Source organism: Cryptomeria japonica, chromosome 3 (genome assembly GCF_030272615.1).
Source record: "Cryptomeria japonica chromosome 3, Sugi_1.0, whole genome shotgun sequence".
Classification (NCBI taxonomy): Eukaryota; Viridiplantae; Streptophyta; class Pinopsida; order Cupressales; family Cupressaceae; genus Cryptomeria; species Cryptomeria japonica.
In genome coordinates, this window is record NC_081407.1 from 911,884,895 (window position 1) to 911,908,052 (window position 23,158).

Here is a 23,158-nt window from a genome sequence, read left to right on the forward strand (position 1 = left end):
ATGGGGTTTTGTACTTCTGAATTTTAAGATATAGATCTACTTACCTATCATGAAAATAATCTAGAATAGAGAATATGGAATCCAAGGTTTGTGAATGCATGAAAATTGAAGCTAATAAATAATACAAATATATAAAATACAACAAAAATAAAGACACACATATAAAAAATGTGCAAATGAAAATGAATAAAAAACTAAAAAAAAAAAATCAACTTAACACAAAAATATACACATCACTATGTAATTATATTCAAATATTCTCTCAAAATAAACTTAAAATTAATTTTTTAAAATATAAATAATAGTAATTTGACCATTATTTATATATATCCAACTTAATATCCCTTTCACATATCCCTAAACTTTCCTTTAAATTTCAAAGAAGCTTCCTCTCATTTCTATCAGTCAAAAGACTAATTGACTAGAAGTTTGTGTTGAATAATTGTGTAAATACCAATGCTTAAAGCAAAACCTTTTCATACCCCCAAGGCCTGAAGTACTTAACGAGGAAACAAACATGGAGCTTTCCTTACTTTATATTTTATATTTTATATATATATATGTGGGTGCAAAAAATAACGTGCAGCGTAGATTAAAAAAAAATAAAAAATCATTCAATTATTGTTGCGTGAAAAGTGGGAGGGGTGCAGTACCGAGTGTATATAGACAAAACAAAAACAATTACTACCTACATGTCGACAAAATGTAAACTAAGAGAATTTGCAATAATCGACATCATATTTCCATTGTCACAGTTAAAAAATCGTACAGTTGATCGAATATCATACTGGCTGCATACAGTAATATATATATAAAAAAATGGATAGATTTTTCAAAAAGTTTTAAACAGAGTTGGTATTAATATAGTACACTGTTCATTCAAATTTGAATAACTCAGATTTGTTCAAAATGGTAACTTGTTTTACCTGCTAGAGTTTGCTTTTACCATGCTTGTGCTATGGATGCTCAAATGAGCATTATACTGGCTATAGGGGACAAAAAAACCACAGGAGCTTTGTAGTGATGTTATAGGTTGATTCTCTGTCGTTGTCTGCATTCTCGGGAGATTTTATTGAATACCCATATTGCAAATGAACAGTTTTGAGTCATCCCTGTGCAAGAGATGAAAACTTTTGGACATATTTCTCACTAAATGCCAACTTGATAGTCTGGCATGTGTTACTCTTGTGAAAATCAAATCGGCAGTACTGACACGAGTCGTTCTGTATTGGGTTGAGCATCTGCAGTCCATGGGCACTTGATTTTCCCTCCATTGGTGGATTACTACGGTGGTTTGATTCAAACCTTCAAGTTTGGTTTTAGAAGGGGCTGTATACTGTTATTTGAATTTGTAGGGTACAGGGGAATGGATATGGACGAGGAAAATACTGGTTTGGAGAAGCAAAATCACAACAGCAAACAACCTTCAACTGTTCGTCCAGGTGGGCTGGGTTTGGGGGTTTTGAAATTTCAATGTTTTTTGAGGTCTTGATTTTTATATCTTAATTCATTTTTCAGTTTTACTGAGGAGATCATGTTGGGGTAATGATGTCCGTGCATTTCATATGCAGCGTTTGTCTTTAATTTCACTCTATTTTGCAAGGTTTGTTATAGTCTTACAAAACTAGACCAATATGCCGTACTTTGCATTGTTGCAAGTCATATTCTGTTGGCTGAAATTCCACCGTTTGTAGAGATTCTTCCATTCATTCATATTTCTGAGTAAAGCCCTTTGTCAGGAATTGATATATTCAGGTTCGATGGTTTACGTGCATTGAGGATAAACATTATAGCCCATTTACAAAGCCCATAATGAGTCCTGGTTCTCTAACCTGTCATATGTCCATGAGAGTTTTTTGTTTTAAAAGCTAAAAACAACCCTGAACCTTTAGTCCGTCCATGACAGCTTTTTGTTTTAAAATCTGTAAACCACTTTGAATGGCAGTTCTGTACTTCTGAAGTTGCTTAGGTTTTCAGAGTAATGCGAAATATTCTATTTTGTATTCTAAGATTTCTTACATACACATGCATTGAGTACTGTGAGGCCATGCCATATTTAGCCTCAGTTCTCTGATGTCTTTCAGGTCAAATTGTATACCATTTACAAATGCCGGCTGTTAACCTGTATAAGAGCGCCTTTCCTTTTAACTTACTCTGAATGATAGTTGTGGAAGATGAGGTGGAAAATCATCTTGACCTTGCAGTTAATGTAGATGCAAGTTAAATTCTGTACCATATAAATACATTTTATTTCTTCATTTGTGTGCTGTTTAAGAGTTAGTAGTTTTTTTAGGGGCAAGTTAATCTCTGTACTCTCTAAATAAGCCCGGTTCTTCTCTGTGTGCTGTTTAAGTCATTCTGGTTAAATTGTTGAAGTAAAGCTGTGGTTCGGACTATTTCTGTTCTTTTCATAGTTACCAGGAAAGTCCATTATAGGAATGTGCACTGTGCCATCATCCCCATACCCACAATTTCTGGTGACTAGCTTTGTATGTAATATTGCTGTCTCCCTATTTATTTACTTACGTGCTCCAATTTGATTGGTATTCCCATTCCGGTACCCTTACATCTCTTGGTAACTATGACCTTTTTTGGGTTCTCAGAAACATTTTCAAAGTTTTCAGATTTCAGACCTAAAAGGGAAAAAGGAATTTTTTTTTCTTTAGTATTATTAACTATCAGATTTGATAGCTACAGTGTTGAATTTTTTTTATTTGTAGAATACCTGATTCCATAGTAGACACAACTACGCAAACACCTTGGATACATTGTGGTGACACCTAGATACCTAAATTTTAAGAGATTGAATGTATCTTTAGAACCGAATTGAATGGAAGAAAGAGCTTTTCCAACGTAGATATTTATATTAATAATGGTATCCCTTAGATTGACACTTTGCCAGTTTGCTAAAGCAATAGGCAGGGAATAAAGATATAAGTGGCAGCTGGAGATCTTAGGTGAAATCTCTTTCACTTTTATGTCAGCTATAGACCCAAGGGGGTAATGCTCCTTAGAGCTCTCTTTTGTTATTCATCCCCTAGATTTTTCCCAAGTTCTCTTCCTTTAAGATTTGTGGTTAAGCTCGTACTGTGATATTGTGAAATGAAGGTTTGAAATAAGTTCTTTTTCTGTTTACTTCTCACCAGTGCTTTTGTCCATCAGTCAAATTATATTTAACCTTCTAATGAGATATTCATAATTTTATTGTAATTTAGTGGACATATCTGATTTAATAAAGATTAAGCTCTTCAGGTTCTCAAATTGCATCATAGGCCTATGTGTAGGATGGTGTTTCAGGACAAACAGCTGACTCTTACAAAGACTCCATAATATCTTATTCAGACTTCTTTTGAATTTGTCATCAAACTGGTCTGCACATATATGATGAGTCTGAAAAATTAAAAAATGGACTGGTTTAGCTGTTGACACTGACCTAATTCTATTTTTTCTTACAATTTATGGCTGTATGTACTTGCTTATCCAAAAGTCTTGCACTTTGTTTTAAACTATTTTTTGATAAAAAAATATTCTGATAATATCAATATAATGAAATTGAATTATTATCATTATCCATTTATTTTAATGGTGAGGTCATCTGACTAGGACTGGGCTGAAGTTTATTTACCATATTTGTGTGTTGTCTTGATGAATGCTGAGGTGTTGGAAGTGGTAAGATTATTTGAGAAGTTCCATTCTTGACATTTGCAAAATATATTTGATGTTTTCCATTTCTTATTTCAAGGGTGCTACAACCTCCTCAAATGCTCAGAAGAGAAGACTTTTTCCCTTGACTTGTTTAATTTTGCTAGTTCTTTCACCTGCATGTATTCTTCTGCTCTCTCTGTTTATGCTTCTTTGTCAGCCATTATTTGATACCATTCCAATATTAGTTTTCTTTTTGTAGTTAAAAAATATAGCTATGTCTAAGTTTGTTTAGTTCTAGCTACAAGATGTGCTAATTTACATAAACCATCTAATTTACTCTTTCAATAACAATAAAGCATAAAATAACAATTAAATCTGATCTGTGCTAAGTATGATAACACTGGAGCTGGATCAAAATGCTATCATAAATGAAAGAGGAAAACAGGCCAGAGATCTTGTCCATTTCATGGTTTGGTGAAGGCAGGTGCGTGGAGTGTAGAAGTGTCTAGGAATCTTTCTGGAGCAGAACAGGGATCTCAGGGGGGCTTTTTGCTGTAAGGAATGCTAGTGACCTCTAAGGCATGCAAGTCATCTCTGGGGCATGCTCTTGACCTTTGAGGCATAGTGGTGATCTATAGGATTCGCTAGTGACCTGCAACAAGTGCTAGTGTCTTATGTCTTAAGCTTCTACAGATTTTTTTGAGTTGCTTGCTTGAATCTTTAAATCTTCGTTCTCTTTGTAGATTGTGGAACTAATTTTTTAAGAGAGATAGTACTCTCTGAAATTTGAGAGGGAAAAGTGGTGAGTTATGTTTGAGAGACTGCATCAGTCAGTCAGTCTCCTAGGATGGCATTTTTCAGCCTCAACAATATTGGAAAGATTGCATATGTGCAAGGTTTAAGTAGCGTGTGCAATGTATACCAATGTAAAACCCTAGGAGTCTTGCTATCATTATTGTGGTGTGTGTAGTGCCATGGAGGTGGGAGTAGGGGAATGAAGGATCACTAAGTGTGCTGATGGGCTTGTCAATAGAAGACTGATATGCAACAATGATGGCTTGAGGATAGAGATCACAGAAAACTTGGTATGGAGCTTGAGAGGAGAATTTAGTATGTGTGATGGAGAGTAGGACAATAGGAGGAGAGTTTTGGAGGAGGCCAGAGATCTTAGAGTGTAGGGAGAGACTGCAGATTTCAATAGGCTTCACCAATGGAGGAGTTGAAGGAATCTTTTGATAATGGAGGAATTAGAGCATTAGGAAAACTTAGTAATTGGTGGAGTAGAGGAATATGAAGAGGAACAAGATGTTAGAGAGAGAGAGATCAAATGAATGCTAAGTGTGATTTTGAAGAACTAGACACTAGCACATGCCCTCAGGATAGAGTCATTTGAAGGGAATTTGAAGAACTAGACACTAGCACATGCCCTTAGGATAGAGTCATTTGAAAGATGGGGAACATAGTTTGACAATAGAAGGGGTTTTGGGTCGAGTGATTTAGCACACTTGTGAAGAGTTTTGAAACTAGAAATTGGCAAAATGAGACATAATAACGACCGGGAGTGACCCAAACGAATGCAAGAACATAGAGTGTAAAGTGCGAAGTATACAATTGTTATTGTACACCATTAGCTTGAGCAGTCTCTTATGTTCTAACTTTTTTCATTTCATTGGTTATATGCTAGTTTTTCAATTCTTTATCCTCTCTCCATGGATCCAACAACTCCCTCTTTGCAAATTGGTAATAATAGTGACCAGAAACACCACTTTCTACCTAGCATTTGTATGTCTCTTCTTCCAATTTCTAAGTGTCAGTTTTCCCTTGTTAGATCTATTTGATTAGTTTTGTCTAGATACTTTAAATAACCCCTCTAGTCTTTGAAGACATTATGTGCAAACAAGGAATATATTTATCTACCTCTTTTCTTAAAGGTGGATTTAAGTTGTGTTCAAATCTTACCAATGTCTTGCTTTTCTTGTTTCAACTTTCAGCCTTTGTAGTGGATATGACAACATGAATAACTTGAAAGATATGGTTTCTAGATTTGGATGTTGTTTAATCTTTTCTGGCAAGAAAACATCATGTGCCTCTTGAAACTAATTTTGCTAAATTTAGCTTTGGTGATGGCGAAGTCAGCAGTTGTGTGGGGATCATGAATAGCATCAGTCTTTATCATAGGACTTCTCATCTCAAGCCCAATGATGTTGTGATTTACCTCTTGCAACTCACCTTTCAATTCTACAATTTGTCTTGAGAGTTGCAGTGTCCATTTTGTTTTTTTCATAATTGATATGGATCTTGCTTTGTCATTTGGATGAAGTCATTTTTGTATATGTTTGTATATCGGCCAAATCATTGCAAGACAAGTTTTAGAACAAAAACCGTCTTGATCTCCAAATACTTGTCATAGTGGGTTCAAATCTTCTCTCTTCCTTTACTACCTTGCCAGACAACTATCTTGCAGTGGCAGATGACTCATCATAAAAATTTCTCATTGATCTTCTTGGTCTTGATAAAACTAATCATCTCAACTAGCTCCTATTGATTGACTTGCCTATTCTTAATGCCATTGATAAAAGTTATTAAATCATCATCAAAGCTTAGTTTGATGTTGAATTGGTTGGGAACTTGTCTCTAGTGAAGTATTAAGGATTAGTTTCTCAATATTGCAATAGCTTGTGCAACATTGGATTTTTGATGCTTACCCTTCCTAAACTTTGTTGGAGACGGAGGTTGTTTTTGGCTTGCTAAGGGTGACCTTATCTTCATGAGAGACTCTTGCTAGGGCTATCAAAGGATGCCTATCTCCAGTTTATGATGCTTATTTTGTGTGTTTGGGCTAAGGATACCTCCTTTTGCATTTTTTGATTTTTTGTTGACCTCTCATGATTGCAATAGAAACCAGAGGCACTTTAGATTCAATGTTTAGAAGTGTTGGGTTTGACATTGAAAGCGTTTTTAGTGGGCTCCTCATTTATATTTTTTTAGTTGCACATTCTTTTGTTTGAATGCCTCCTTCCTTGCCGCGCACATCTTATTGCATCATCACTTGGTAGGCTTTTGATTGTCACCATATACCATCATTGTGTTCCAAAGGCATCTTTTGCAAATTGTCCTTCATTTTCTGAAGTTGTTCTTGAGGAATTTGTCCTACTTTTAAATCTTTTTGGCATCATGACCTACCATCTCCTTTACAATGGATGAGCTTTCACTTGCTCTATAAACAATTGTTTGAAGTAGTAGCATTTGGACTATAGGATTATTAATGATATCAACCCACATAGACCAAGTTGGGCACTTTGAGAGTCGCAACTTCTAGAAGTGATTCTTGTGATGAAGTATGACTTATTGTGATCCTTATGGTTTAGAGAGGCTTTTGATCCCACAAAGTTTTAATGAGACCTTAAGCTAGGAAAGAGTTTCCCTACCTCCGTCGAGTACCATTTGGCTTGTCTTCATGTCTTCCATTTGAGTCCAATTTGCTAGGACTCCTAATTTCCTCTAATATTTTTGTATGGCACCATGTCCTTTGGAAGTATTTCCATAGTGGATAGTAGTTCATTTCCTTTTACATAATAAGCTTGGACACAAATTTCATCCAAGTCTTGTGGGTTGTTGGTAATTACCCTTTGTTTGATGTGGCTGTGAAGACCTCCAAGGTACTTAATGGGTGATGGAATTAGTTGTTGCTGGCTGTTCTATAGAGCTGAAATCAGATCACAATCCAATATTTGTAAAGTTTGGTGTTCACATAGACAATCAACAAAGTGTACAAGCCCATCACAAACAAAAAAAGGCACCTCTTCAAGGTAAAATTTTTCATGAATCAAGAGAATTGGGAACTCTTCATAACAACTTGTAAATGGCACTTTCAAGGAAAAGAGAGTAATACAATGGGTAGTATAGGAAACACGTGAGTATGTTGATTCTCTTCATTCACAATGTATTAAGAGCATGCAAAAGATCCAAGCCCAAAAGAGGAACCGCAAGCACTATTTTGGCAAATCCATGGTATGACAGAGTTCAAGGCAGCAAAGAAAACTCTGAGAGAACTTGGTATGAACAAAGAAAACAAGAAGCCTAATGAAAAATTGATATTGTCGCAAAAGAAAGTTACATGACATCAAGAAGGAAATAACTAAAACACAAACCAAAATCTTTTGAAGGGAACTATAGCAAAAAGAAAAACAATAACATTGATCCTTAGTGGATAGAATATGCAAAGCTTCTTTATAAAAAGGTTTAGAATAAAGATGCTCCTCTTGCAATTAACAGGACAATAGAACATTTATATACAAAGGAAATCTATCAAGGCATAAAGAGTCTAACAGGGGATAAAAGTTAGGATATAGATGGGTTGCAAAAAGGTTATTTGAAGTGGGGAATAGAGGTTCAAGTACAATGCATCAAAACAATTTTCAATGGTGTCATCTAAGATGGCTTCCCAACAAAGTGGACAACTAGTGTCATTTTCTCTCTCTTTAAAAGTGGTGATGTCAATAATCCATCAAACTATCACACAAGTATGGTCAATTCTCTTGTTGGGAAGCTTTTTGGAAACATGGTAGAACACATATTTAGTAGCTAGGTAGAAAAAGAGAGAAAAAGGGTGAAAGGGAATGTAGTTTCTAGGCCAAGGCACTCCACTATAGATCATTGCATCACCTCTAGGTACTTGATTGGAAAAATATGGGACACCTAGGGAGAAGAGGTTGTTGATTGCATTATAGATTTAAAAAAAACATTTTACTTGGTGCCCAGAGGCAAACTTTGGAATAGGATAATCCTGGAATTTTGAAGGAGTATAAAGTGGTGGTGTAGATTTCATGTGAAATTTAGGGCTAAAAGTAAAACAAGAGGAATATTCAATCACTTTGTAACTAACACTGGTGAAAATTTGGAATAGGATGGAGGAACTTGAGATTCCAAAGGAGTACCGAGAGGTGGTTGATAGACTTTATGAGCAAGTCAAGCCTAAAATCAGAATGAGGAAGAATATCAAATTGCTTTGGAAGTGACATTGGCTTCAAACAAGGCTGTGTACTCTCCCCCACTTTGTTCAGGCCATGCATTGATAAACTAGAAGAGTATTTATAAAATGCTGATGGAGGGAGGGTTTTAACTTGCTGGGTATGTAGTAAAGTTACTCTTATATTTGGATGATATTATTTTAATTGAAAAAAACAGTTCGTAGTTTGAGAAAATACTTGAGAATGCTAGAGCTCTTCTATTGGGAGGTCAAGATGCAAGCAAGCACAAGTAAAACCAAAGTCATGATTATTTCACTAAGAATATAAAAGAAACAACTTAGCTTAATTTTTGATTGACAATTATTGTAAATAGTGCAAAAATACAAGTACTTTGGACTTGACTATTGGAAATAATGCAATAATACTAGTACCTTGGACGTGATTTCTACAATAGGCTCAATTGGGAGACATGGAAGACAAAATGAATATTAAGGGGTAGCAAGATTTATGCTCTCTACAAAATAGATGCAGGGGTGCTGAATAATGGGATTGAAAAACCAAGAAAATCCTTTCTGGCTTGCTTGTTTCAACGATAGTCCTTTATGGGTGTGAAGTTTGAGGCAGTAATATGTTAGTTTACAAGGGGAAGCAAATAGGAAGAATCCAAAAGCATTCAATCATGAATGAAGAGCTAGTGCTCTTGAATTGGTGGGGGTCATGTTGTTTTGACAAGCAAAGTGGCAAGGGAGTTGTGCTTTAGTTATCATGGCCATTCTCCATGTTGGTGTTTGTTTCTCCTCAACTCTTTTCTTTTACCGTTTGTTATTCAATTGTTTTTTAATTTTGTGCTTGTGGGTATTCTTTGTATCAAAAAATATGCATTGTTGATCTCTTTCTTATTTGACAATTTGCACATCCATGTTAGAACATCTTGTCAATATAGAGGAATGACATCCATCCAATTAGTTTTGTTCCTACAACTTCTGCATCACCAAAAGTTTTTTAATAAAGCTCTTGGTTTCCCCTGTGCCATTGGTCACAAAGTTCAATGTTATCTTGTGGTGTGCTTGTTTTTCTTTTTTATTTGTTTTTAAGTATTATGGTAATAGGAAATGATGTTAGCAAGACATATGGCAAGCTCATGCAACTTGAAAAAAATGCTAGACCTTAAGAGTTTTTGTGGTGTGCAAGATGTCCGATCGATCTCCCATCCGATTGCTAGCACATTCTCAAACAGTGGTAGAGGTTTGTTAGTTTTTCTTATGGTGCCATTAGTTAGTATTTTCCACGTTGTTAGCATACAATGGCCCCCTTTTTGGTCACTAAAAGAATAGGGTAAGACAATGGTGGTATCATTAGAGGCTATTTGGCATGCCTACACATACCTAAAGTTGTGTTAGCTTGTTGAATAATTATTGTTGTGCCATTAGGCAAAAGTGGTATGTTTTGTAGTCAAGTGGGCCCTAATAATATGATGCATTGGTATTAAGAACATGTGGGCACTGTTTGATTAATCATGTGATTCTTCATCCAATGAACCTCTCTCTCTCTCTCTCAAAATCAAACGGTGGGCTTTCATGTGTTGAGTAGAGGTGCTAGTTCATTCAAGTTCTCACATAGACAGTTACATGCGGATTCTCTACATGACAAGGCATCAATGACCACCTTGTTTTCAATTTTCTGGTTTTTAGTTTCTCTTTTGTATAAATAAGAGTGATGTGCTCAGTTATAAGGCTAGAATATACTAGATAAGCTAATGCTTATAGAGCTCCTTGGACTTAACATTCTCATGTATTTTTCAGTTACAATAAGCCTTCATGTTTTCAAACTGTTCTAGTGATTCGTGAATTTGTAAGTGTGCATTGTCATATGATAAATTGAAAAGTCTAGATCTATTGATTCCCTCTTGATTAATCATATGGATAGCCTTTTGTCTACAAGTCCATTGATTATTGCTGTGCAATTTTTGTTATTGGAAGATAATATGTCATCCAATGAATTATTTCTGATTGTTCATTTTGATTAACTTATTTTTTGTGTTTTCCTTTAGTTCTTTCTTCGACCTTTTCATTACAAAGAGAATTGTTGGAGTTTATTCAAAATCACACAAAGACCTTGCTTCTCAATCTTGGAGGTTGTTTCGTGAGCCACATCTCATGTTCATAGGCTCCCAAGACTTGATATCTAGAGAGCACAAGTTTGCGTCAGAAAATAAATTTATATATAAAAAATAAGCAGACTCAAAATCAAAAGTTTTCAGTATGAATCTTTTGGCTGAAGGAGGTACTTTCTTGTTGGAAGCTTTGGCTACTGCATAAACATCATCTAAAAAACACGAAATATGGAGAACCATTGTGTTGTGCGTTATGCACACCCCACCCCGTCTTGGACAGGGGACACCCATTTTTGCAATCTGCCCGATAGAGAGGAAGTCAGACCAAATTCGGCATACTCATCCATTTTGTCAAAAACCCAATTTAAGCCAAACTCACATTCTTATTGCAAAACGCGAAATTCAATTTTTGTAGAGAAGGCAAGCAGAAACCCAAAGTCGCCTTCTAAACCCTAAGTTACACAGGGAGGTTAGGGTCGCATAGGGAGATTGGACTTGAAATTCCCGCATAGAAGCGAAATCGGCTGATTTTTGGTGTAAGATGAAAGGGCGTTCAAGAAAAAAACACAAACTCACGCATTTCTTAAGTTGTGCGTTCTTCTTTCCCCCTAAAATGGCAAATTTTCCAAAGTAAACCAAAAACACACTTCTTGACTGATTTGGCTGAAGCCTTGAAAACACAAGTGAAATGGGAGGCATCACAACTTAAAATAGAATCTCGCAGAACAATCAAAAAGCTCGAAGTAAAAAACAAAACACTTAAAGATGAAATCGTGCAAAAAGACCAAGAAGCCCGAACTTTCTAACATGTGGTGAAAGTGCATCAAAAATAAGGAAAATCTCACATTTGGGTCGAAATGGCCGAGTTTGGAAAAAGGGACATTTTTACTTAAACCAAAAAATCGCACAATTCAAATGAAGCACTTGAGTTTTGAAGAAGAGCATTCATAGCCAAAAATAATTGCACAAAACATTCCCAAAGGGCCGAACTCTATAACAAAGTAAAAGCGGCGTCTAAAGAGAAAAGTAAAAAATTGCTCATTTTGTGTGAAATGGCTGAATTTTCTCATAAGTTTTGAAAGGTCGACTAGGTTCTACGACTTAGCAAGAAAAGAAAATCACTTTAAAGCGTCAAATATTCAAACTGAAATCACGCATTTCCAATTGAAAGGCCGAACGTTATAAAACACTTGAAGTGGCCGAATTTACGACTTAGGAGAAGGGTGCTTTAAAGTTTGAAAATTGCTAACCAAAGTCGCATTCTCTTCAAGATATCCGAGTTTTGTAAAGGAAATATTGCATGTCACACACATCACACCTTTTTACCTTTTTGATCGAATTTTTAATTGAGTGAAGAGACAAATACAAAAATTCGGCCCTTTCCATGTTTTGTAAAACATAGCCAAAATCGCACAAAACAATCAAAATGCGCAAGTTTTATATCAAAGGGAAAGGGTGTCTAAATGAAACAGGAAAAGTTCGCTCATTTTGTATCAAAATGCCGAGCTTGACATAAAAAAGAGGAAGCGTTTAAAAGAAAACAAGATCGCACAAATCAACGCCATTTAAAAGTCGCGCATTTAATCTGAAAACCCTAATTTTGCAAAAGGGGATTTATATTGTTTTAGAGGCAAACATCTTTCATCTTCGCCAAAACAAAGACCGACATTGCCTAAAAATTTGATATTTATTAAATTCATTTAATTTTGCGAAGTGATTGATTCAGGTCAAAATGGATTGTTTGCAGATCGTGATCAACGCCAGGAGGTGAGAATGCAGAACGCACCGCAGAGCATAAAGTGAAGCACAGAGAAATGCGCCATCGCCAGACAACAAGTTGAAATCCATCGACAAGACTGAAGATAGTTGTAACACTCAGAATGCTACAAATGTGCAAAATCAGAAATGCACGTGGAATTAATTCCAGAAAATCAGTTTAAAAACTGAACCGCTTTATTGTAAAGGACTGCCTGTGGGCCCCATCTAATGTATTTAAAATTAGGGGACACATGTCAGTTATTTCCAACTACCAAATTGACTTGAATTGATGCCAAACAGTTGTGGGTAGTTGAGAATATGGTTGGGAGGACAAATGAAAGTTAATGGGCATGGAATAAAGCTACCGAGCTTCTAGAAGGCATATTAGGATTGTTGGATGCAGTCAATCCTGGCCTTTGGCTCAAATTATAAACTCTATAAAAGGCAGGAGCCTTCTCTTGTAAAGGGTTAGATTTTTAGACTCTTAGAGGTTAGAATTAGTTAGATTTTTATGAGTTAGAAATAGAGTAGAACTGCTGCAGAAATTGTTGTAATAGCAGCTAAAATCGATATATGAACATTGATTTGGTATTTGTTATTTTGGTTTTATTCTGTTTGCATGGTTTCCCTTCAGCTGGTTAGAATTAGAGTTCAATGATTATGATGGTGAAATGTGGGGGGTATTTGATGTATTTCAGGTTCATACCATTAGGGACCTGCTTTTTGTAGGTCACCGTGCATGGTTAGTTTGAACCCAAAACTGTGCCTAGTTCAACTGTGAGTATTTGTCTCAAGTTGCGCTAGAATTGGGTGCCTGGATGAATCCTCATATTTTGAAAATCCTTCATCCCTTTGGAGCTTGCACCATTCTTGCCAAGTTGTGAGGGTGTCTTTGGCGAAACAAGGATTGTTTTATGGAAATCTGTCTACCTGTAGCTCTAGTCATTCCTATCATTGCACTTAGGATCCCTAAACCCTTCTCTTTTGCTTTTTTTTTCCACAGTTTGAGAATCACAGCATCGTTGGATGTAGACCAACTTGTTGTAAACGTAAGGCCCCCTTGTGTTATCCCGTAGTCATGACTTGACATTTGGAACCTTGAGGTTGTCCCTTTTGATCAACTAAAACAGCATTAAGGATTTCCTTATTTCAAGAGAGGATAGGATACTCAACAACATTCTATTCTGCGTTGACCAGAAGGAGTTGGTTATCCGACTTTAGCCATGTCAACACATTGTTGGCCCAAAATAATGATGGAGGAGGAGTTAGGCCAAAGGAAGAACACATGGATGAAAATGGACAACATTGGATAAGTAAATGGGATATCAACTTGCAAGAGTGCCTGGACACTATTGATGAAATAAAAGTATGTGAGAAAAAAATTTACAGCTACTATGGGGACAAAGCAATTGGTTGGTTTAAAGCATACTATGTTAGAGAGTTTAATCCCATTAGAAGATGAAGAAAAAACCTACATAGGAACTGAAATTAAGGGAAGATGAAGATGTTAGTTGTCTACTTGAGGATTTGATTGCATCATCTTGATGTGAGACTGATGGATGGACAATACATAAGGAAGAGTGGGAAATGAGAACATGCCTATTTTGCAACAAGGGAGCGGTGGAGATAGAATGACACTACACCATAAAGTGTGTAGCTTATAGTGACATTTGTATCGATGATGAAGATAACTTGAATGTGAACAGCCTAATTGCTTTATTTGAGGAGGTGAGAATATGCAAAACAACAAATTTTTTGATCAAGATCCATAATAGAAGATCTAACATTGAAAAGGGTTTGAAAATTTCACAATGCTTTTGGGACAACCCTTGTGTCGTGTTGTCTTTTTTGCTTGGTGCTCTTTTGTTGAAGCTCTTCATCCCATAGACTACTTGGTCTTGTGGATGTTATTAAAATCTTTCACTTCATTTCATTGGTTCATGCAATGTGAATTGTCAACTTTCTTAAGGAGGACCTAATCGAGTCTTGTGCCAAACATTTGAATTTTATGCCAATATTTGAAGACATACAAGCATATGGGTCCTGTTGTGACCATTTCACACATCGCCCCATTGCAAATGGGGACCCCTGCTTTTTGCTTTCTAGGGTTTGTTTTTTGGTCTTTTAGGGTTTTGTCTGTTAGCCTTTAGCTTTCGAGTGTCGCCAAGGGGATCACCTGGATAGTAGGTTCTGCTTGAGTTAGGTCAAGTTGGTAAGTGATGAAGTTTGAAAGTCCTGATCCTGAAATTTGGCTAAGTCTGGAATGTCTTGATCCTGAAATTTTACTAAGTCTGGAAACTGAAAAACCTCCAAAAACTAGATTTTGCAATATAACTCCTGGAGGTTTGAAACCACTCTCAAACATCCTGAAAGTATATATGAAATATAACTTAAAGTATCACTTATACTTAAATGTTATATTCCATAAAATTATCCTGACAGAGAGTTCAAAAAGTCAAATTTCGCTCCTGACCCTTCTTGAGGTTCCAAAGCGAATCTCGCTCCTGACCCTTCCAGAGGGTCCAGGGCGAAAATCAATCTAGGACTCATTTCTTGCCTTATTGACCAAATTTTGACTCGCAAGGCATTTTGAAGGGAAAGTTGGAAATGTTTGAAAACCTTGAAAAAATGATGGATTTTGGCCAAGATTAGGAATTTCGCTCCTGACCCTTGCTGAGGGTCCATAGCGAAATTCATTATAAACTTCATTTGCCACCTTGTTTGAGCTTGAAACCTTGTTCCTGGCCTTGAAAACGATCTTACCTTGCCCTGTGAAGTAATTTGAAACTTGAATTTTGAGCAATTTAGCCTAAAAAGGTAAAATCGCTCTTGACCCTTGCTGAGGGTCCAGGGCGAAAATGTTGTTTAAAGCTTATTTGTCACTGACTTTTCTAAATTGTTTTGTGCAGAGTCTCTCGGAAGAATGATTGGACGTGACTTGATGCTTTTTGACATGAAAAAGGATGAATTTTGGAGACTAAGGGGAAAATCGCTCCTGACCCTTGCTGAGGGTCCAGGGTGAAATCTTGATTTCCCTCATTTTGCAGTGGAAAGAGACCAAGTTTTGAGCATGAATGGAAAATGAATGACTTTCTCCACCCGCCTAAAAGAGTTTTAACTTGAAATGATGAAGGATCTTGTTGAAATCATCAAAATCGCTCCTGACCCTTGGAGAGGGTCCAGGGCGAAAAATCTTATGAGGGTCATTTCTAGTCTTGTTTGGTCGATTTGAGATGTCAAAGGCATGATGAGTGATGAAATGAGCATGATAAAGTGTCCAGACTTGATTGAAGATGATGAGATGAAGAAGTTTTGCCCAGGAAAGGTAAAATCGCTCCTGACCCTTGCTGAGAGTCTAGAGCGAAATTCTTTGCAAGCATAGTTTTTGACTTTTCTTGGACATGAAAACCTATTCATAGCATGAAACAAGATGACATCTTTCTTAGCAAAGAGGTTTTAAGATGAAAAGTGAAGGATTTTGGTCATAATTACAAAATTCGCTCTTGACCCTCTTTGAAGGCCGAGAGCGAAATTTTCAAAAGCACATTTTTCTTGCAAAGTCAAAATGTTTTTTATGATTGGAATGGATGAAAGGAAGCATGTCTTACCCATTGAATATAACTTGGACGATCAACAAAGAAGCAATCAAGCCAAAATTGGAAAATCGCTCCTGACCCTTGCTGAGGGCCCAGGGCGAAAAACCTAATATTCGACCTTTTCCTCCAAGTTTGAACAAGTCTAAGCCTAGGCATGAGCTTGAAATGATGTTTTAATAGCCTTGAAGTGAAAAGAGATTGTTGAGAGTCAGGATTTTGAAGGCAATTATAAAAATCACTCTTGACCCTTGCTGAGGGCCCAAGGCGAATTTCCAAGTTTCTCTCCTTTATTTGAAGAATTAAGGCAAAATCTTGCTTGGATAGGAGGAGGACATGATGTTTTCTGCCTTAGAGGCGATTTGAAGTCTAAAAGATGAAGAAATATGCCTAAAACCAAAAAGTCGCTCCTGACCCTTGGAGAGGGTCCAGGGCGAAAATCACAAAAATTGCATGTTTTCTTCAAAATTGTGCTAAGGCAAGGTTAGGCTAAGGAAGAAAAGACCTCCAAAAGCATGATGAATGATGATTTGCCTCTGAAACTTGATGATCTTGGGCTAAAAATGAAAAATCGCTCCTGACCCTTGCTGAGGGTCTAGGGCGAAAATTTGGAAAGAAGATTTTCTTGCTTATTTTGGAGGCCTAAACATAATCTTGCTTGGTGAAGAAGTGTTTTGATAGGGAAATCAAGTTTTTTTAGTCAAAATTGAAAAATCGCTCCTGACCCTTACTGAGGGTCCAGGGCGAAAAACACCAAAATTGCACTTTTTCTCCCAAGTTGGATAGAGCAAAGTCTGGAAGCCAGTGAGAAGATCTATTTGAAATGTCTTGAAGAGATTTTGAACGTTGAAAAATGCTAATTTTTAGCAAAGAATGGAAAATCGCTCCTGACCCTTGCTGAGGGTCCAGGGCGAAATTTCCTCTAAAGACATCATTTCCTTCAAAATTGTTGATGAATTGACTTGGTAGTGCAAGGAAATGGATCTTAGAAATAACATTGAGGGTTCAACAATCAAGCCAAGGTGGATCACAACTTAAAAATGAAAAATCGCTCCTGACCCTTGGAGAGGGTCCAGGGCGAAATCTACATTTCCACCTATTTTCCTCATGCAAAATGTCAAAATTTGAAGTGCAGCACCTTAACTGGATATCAATTTTACCCTCCAGGAGATTTTGGAGTCAAGATGATAAGGTATTCAAGGCCTAATTTGAAAAATCACTCTTGACCCTTGCTAAGGGTCCAGGGTGAAGTTATTGATATTTTTCATTAATACCTTAGTCAAGCGTTAATACTCCTCAAAATTGCTAACTTCAAGGCATTTGGAAACATTAAATCAAATTCGCATTAAATTAGAGGCATTTTTAAAATTAATTTTTGATCTTGAAATAATCAAAACGAGCATCTTGGAGGCACTAAAATTAATTTTTAAAATTAAAAAATACAAGTGAGCGCTCAAGGCATTATTTTGCCTTTATAGGCAAGTCGGCCACCTTTTCAAGGAAATTTTATTTATTTTACCCCTTATTTGCTAGGTCGGCCTCATGGTAAATCAAGGTGAGTGCTCTATAAGAGAGGAGTGTTGTGGACAAATGCAAATCATTCATTCATTGTTTTAAATGTGAAGTTGAGGAGCAAATTGGAGAGGCGAATTTCTTGCTAGATTGGAGGATAATTTCCAGATTTTGGAAGATATTTGAAGGCGAATTTCCAGATTTTGAAGAAGCTAGTGGAAGGTGGAGCTCTTTTGAAGACTAATGGAGGCGCAATTCATCCAAGAGAGGGCTATGATTTGAACCTTGCCTAGCGAAATCCATTTTTCTTGCATCATTTTCAAAGGTCTTAGAGTTTAGTACTCAAGAGGAGGTATGGCGAAATTATCCTAATATCCTTGTTTGAGACTTGATTTTTGGGCACCTTTTTTAGAAAAGTCTAAGTGTTGGTTAGTTAATTAGGAAATGATAACTCTAGATTTATCATGAAGTTTCCTAATTAATATCTTAAATCTTCCTTTTGAGTCTTATTTTCTACCCTTTAATGCTCAGGGACTAATTTTGAAATGTTGTGTAGGTATCAAGATGGTGACTCCTAAGGCTGGAGTATCTACAAGTCGGCAGGGTCTCATCAAAGAAGATCCGGTCTAGGACAAAGATGATCTCCTCCAACTCAGTATCATCAAAGAAGATCAAGAAAGGATAAGGGTGACCTCCTCCAGTCTAGCATCGACAAGGATGGCCTTCTTCGGTCAACCATCATTGGGAATAACCTCTTCCAATCCAGCATTCCAAGGCGAGGTACATCATCATCCTGCACATCAAAGACAAAAGAAGTCAAAGCAAGGGTTCGTTGAAGAAGCAACCGTTTCAAAAGAGTTAATTAAAGCTAGCTTCTCAACATCACCAAATTGGATATCTACCAAGTTCCAAGTGTTAGATAAGGTGGCATCCCAGTCATCACTCCTCTAGTCGGATTGGTCCACCTCAACATGTCCAGATTCAATGTACCTAACTCATGGGAGGTGGCACAAACTTCGATGTACCTACCCCAGCTATCCATTGGTCGAATTTTCCAAAGAAGACATGTGTCCAATGAATACAATTATTTCATTGGTCAGAGTTGAGTTTGTTGTAACAAACCCTAATTAGGGTTTTCATTGTAGAATCTTGGCCATTGATCTCAAATTGATCTTAGCCATTGAATTGTATTAAGGGCACTATATAAGCCCTGGCTCTTCATTTTGTAAAGGCGAATAGAAGGTAGTTAGTGAATAGAGAATAGTTAGAATAGTGAATTAGTCAGTTAATAGTATAGCAATTAGAGTAGAGTAGAGAGAGAAGGCAAAGATTGTTGCCAAGATGTTGTTGTAAAAGACTTGTAAAACTTCATTGAAGAAATGGTGAAATTTATGGGTCGATTCAACAATTTGCATGGTCTTTATACTTCTTAGATTTGATTTCATGTTATTAGATGAGTGGAAGAAATGTGTTTGATTGATGGTGAAATTTGTTTATCCATACTACTAGCAGTTTGTTGATTGCAGACTTGCCTTGTGTAGTCAACTGGAATCATTCAGCTTAAGCTTAACTTCAATTGTTGCTTCTTCACTGATATGCATCAGCCTGATGGTGTCTATGCATGTAGCAATGATCTGAACATCATAAAGCTTTCCTCTGAAGATCGCACTAATCTTGTGGAGATGGTCCTGGGATGTCAAAACAAGACTTAGAATTTCATCAAAGATCATTCATTGCTCCTACATTCTTAGTGTTAGGATTAGATCTTTTCCTCGCCCTCGTCTTTTTTCCTTTTTTTCAAGTCAAAGCTAGTAAAATCCCGTGTTCCAGCAATATTCAAAGCAAATCAGACGTTTGGGTCGTCAAGTGTAAGTCCCCTTGTGATTCCAACAAATCACATCATACCACAGAGAGCTTATCCTCACGTAGAGATCCTACAGCAAAGAACCTTGAAGTCATCCCGATTGATCCTTTTCGCGACATCTTCAGCATTCGGAGACTTTATTCAAGAGAGGATAAGGTACCTTTAGGTATTTTATTATGTGTTCGCATGTGCCATGAAAAACACATCAACAGGTCCCAAGGCGGTTCATGATCAGGACTGCATCGAGTTCCCATGCTTACATCTTGCCACATTCACCAAGGGTTGATTCTTCTACACATTTCCATGTGCGTTGAGCATTGCACCACCTTGCTAGTCATTGCATTCAATCCTATTAGCTTGCACTTGCTATAAAGTGTCATTCACTTCACATTGGTAGTTAGCTTATCGCTAGCTCATGAGATTTTGTTAGTAGAACGAGCGTATCAAAGATCCGAGAGTATTCTATATTGTATATTAGCTTTGAAGATGTAATCCATTGCAATTAGAGGCTAAGGGCCATTTTGTTTTATGCCCTTGTGGCAAATGTTGTGAATGTAATTTTGGTTGAATTAATAGAATCGTTGTTCTATTCATATCTTGTGTCATTATCACCCTATCATGCAGTATTTGTTGTATTGGCTGCATGGTTGAACAGTTGTTAACTGAATCCTTCATTCATGATTGCATTGAGTGGTATCAAAGCAAGTTTTCAATCCAGAGGGAGGAAAGTGTTTGTGTAGGTGTATCAATTGATAGCAGAAAAAGTATTTAATCTTGAGGGAGATCATCAAGTAATATCAAGAAAGTTGTTTGACTTTGAACACACTGCGGTATTAAATATTTTGCAATATTTCGTGTTGATAAGAAGTTACCAAAGGAATTTTTCTTGTGAATAGATTGCTGAATTTGAAGTAGTTTGCAAAATAAATTTATAAATAGATTGCCAAATTGAGGTGGCTCACAAAAGAAGTTTATAAACATATTACTAAATTTGAGATAGTTTCGAAAAAAGTTTATAAACAAATCATTGAATTTGAGGTAGTTTCGAAAAAAGTATATAAACAAATCATCGAATTTGAGGTAGTTTGCAAAAGAATTTTATAAATAATTGCCAAAACTGGTACAATTTGCATTAGTTCCTAAAGTCAAGTTTATAAATAGATTGTTGATATGATGTAGTTTGCAAAAAAAGTTTATAAACAAATTGCCAAATTTAAGGTAGTTTGCAAAAGAAGTTGATAAATAGATGACCAAACTTAAAGGCAATTTGCATTAGATCCAAAAGTCAAGATGCCTCCACAAAAATTGGGTAGAGGCCAAGGAGTTGTAAATATTGTTGGAAGAATAGAAGAGATGTGTTGACATGTTTTTTATGACAGTGCCTAACACAGAATAAAGTTACCAATGGTCACCTTACTCTCTCTTGATCAAATTGCGATTGTAAGCTAAGATTGCAAGAAGTTCAGACAATCAACTCCAAGGTTCCTTTATGCAACGGACGTGACTCAGTTGGCAGATGTGATATACTAGTAATCCAAGGGGCGTTACGTACACTCGAAGAAGATTAGACAATTTTGCAACTTCAAGGAATTTAATTCGTGAATGATTTATCAATGGGAGCTCTTTTTGGATTTTTGGGTTTAAAATTTGTAGAAAGTAAATAGGGAAGGGTTTAGAAAGCTAGGCTAATTTAATCTAGAGCTAAGAACAAGGAGATAGGGATTGCTCAAGTGAAACCAAACCACACTTCTGCTTCGCCATTAGGTGACAACTACACAGAGGCGGTGCAATCTTCAAAGGCTGTGCGAAATATTTTTAGACCACCGATGAACACCATCTTGGATTCCAGAAGGAACCCTTTCATCTCAGCCTTTATCTGTGCCTGCTTGGTAATAGTTGTTGCTTTGCTTGATTCAATCATTTCAGGAATAAAGCCCCCTCAAAAGAATAAAATATTCTCCAAGTTTGACTTTTTTCACTTTCTCTCCAACTTCGTACGTGAGAAATGAATTGTACTTGCAGGTTTATATAGAATTTCTCCAACATGCTACTAAGTTGGCAAAGGCCAATTTGGGAAGTTGTTTTAATTATGCATCATAGTTTCCTCTCCAAGATGCCATGCAAACGGGTCCGGCCTTTATAGTTGAGTTCCAAAATGGAATTTTCCTTTAATGCCTTGAGTTGTGCATCATAATTTGGAATATTCTTTATTCTTGTGTCACCAACTCACCAACCTTCTTGGAAGATTTGCTTGAGATTCTCCTTATCCATCCATTTGGCAGAAAAAATCCTAGTAGAGAGAAAACTTTCGAAGAGAGAATCTTTGACTTGGGAAGAATTTTCTTGAAGTTTTTCCAACTTTCCTTGCTTTGGACCAGATTTTCAATGATTTTCCACCACCCTATTTTTTAGGAACTTTCCAAAAATAGGGTTCCAAGTTCCAGGAGAGAAAATTCTCTCATGAATCCAAATCTGAAAGAATTTTGAAATTTGGACGTGATTTGATGCCTGAAAATGAATTTTTGGAAATTTTTATCGAGGGGAATTTTCTGTTTCCAGCTCATCCTTGACCTTGGATTTTCCTTGCCTTGGAAATTTTCTCCAATCCTTGACTTGGGCGTGGATTCCACTTAGTGAAGGAATTTCCAACTTTTCAAGTTTTCTTTGATGCCTTGATTTTGGCGCCATCCTCAACACTTGGGCGCCATTTTGCTCTTGCCAAGGAATTTGGCATTTTGTAAGTTTTCCTTGCTTCATTCATTTTGGTGCCCCTTCGTAGACTAGGGCGTTGTTTCCACTAGATGAAGGAAATTCATGTTTTTTAGATCTTTCCTTGACAACCTCCTTTGGCGCCCTACCTAGCCCCTTGGGCGCTATTTCCACCATGCCATGGAATTTGGCATTTTCTAAACTTTCCATGCCTTGACGACTTTGGCGCTCTCCTCTACGCAGTGGCGTTGTTTTGCCTTTGGGAAGGAATTTTGCATTTTTAGACTTTTCCAAGGCACCGTGGATTTGGCGCCCTCCTGACCACTTGAGCGTCGTTTTGCCTTGAGCAAGGAAATTTGTGATTTTCCAATTTTCCATGAAGACTCCAATTTGGTGCCCTACTTGGGACATGGGTGCCAATGTCACTTGGCCAAGGAATTTTGACCTTTTGCTCATTTCCATACTTGGCCAATTTTGACCATTTTCAGATTGAAATGCCATTTTGGGGAATTGAAGTGGATTTTCCAGACTTAGAAGATTTCTCCAATCGTTTTCCACCTTTGGAATGGATGGTCACACTTAGCCAGTTTTGATCCATTTTGTCTGCTTTTTGACTTTCCGGATTTAGACAATTTCCAAGAATGTTCAGTCTCAGTGTCTGCCTGCGAAGAACTTGCTACGAATAGACTTTCCAAAAAAATAGAAAGTGTTTCAAGCTGTCAGAGTTAGAGCAAAAAAGGACACAAAAACGCTTACTAAAAATAGTAAGTTTGATTTTGGGCGAAACGAAGACAGTCCGGGAGGTAGTGAAATCCCTAAAAAATAGAAACTTTCTAAAAATAGAAAGTTGCTCAAAATTTGCTCATATTTTACTGGGACGTTCCTCAAAGGGCCCTGATTCCAATGCAACATTTAGTTTTTCAAAAACTCTAAAGGAAAACCCTAAAATTTAGGTCTGAAGGACAAAACCCTAAAAATAACAAAATGAGCTGCA

General features: G+C 36.7%; 1 protein-coding gene across 2 annotated transcripts in view; it reads left to right on the forward strand.

The window, feature by feature from the left end:
• The first annotated feature begins 780 nt into the window (after window positions 1–780).
• The window catches only part of LOC131071627 (WEB family protein At5g55860), a 40,789-nt gene continuing 18,411 nt past the window's right edge, over window positions 781–23,158 (forward strand). The window contains exon 1 of one of the 2 annotated variants that reach the window (XM_058007586.2): window positions 781–1,442. In XM_058007586.2, the coding sequence (XP_057863569.1) occupies window positions 1,367–1,442 (76 nt within the window). In that variant the 5' untranslated portion in view covers window positions 781–1,366. The remainder of the gene's footprint in view (window positions 1,443–23,158) is intronic. The other variant, XM_058007653.2, reaches the window with a different exon arrangement.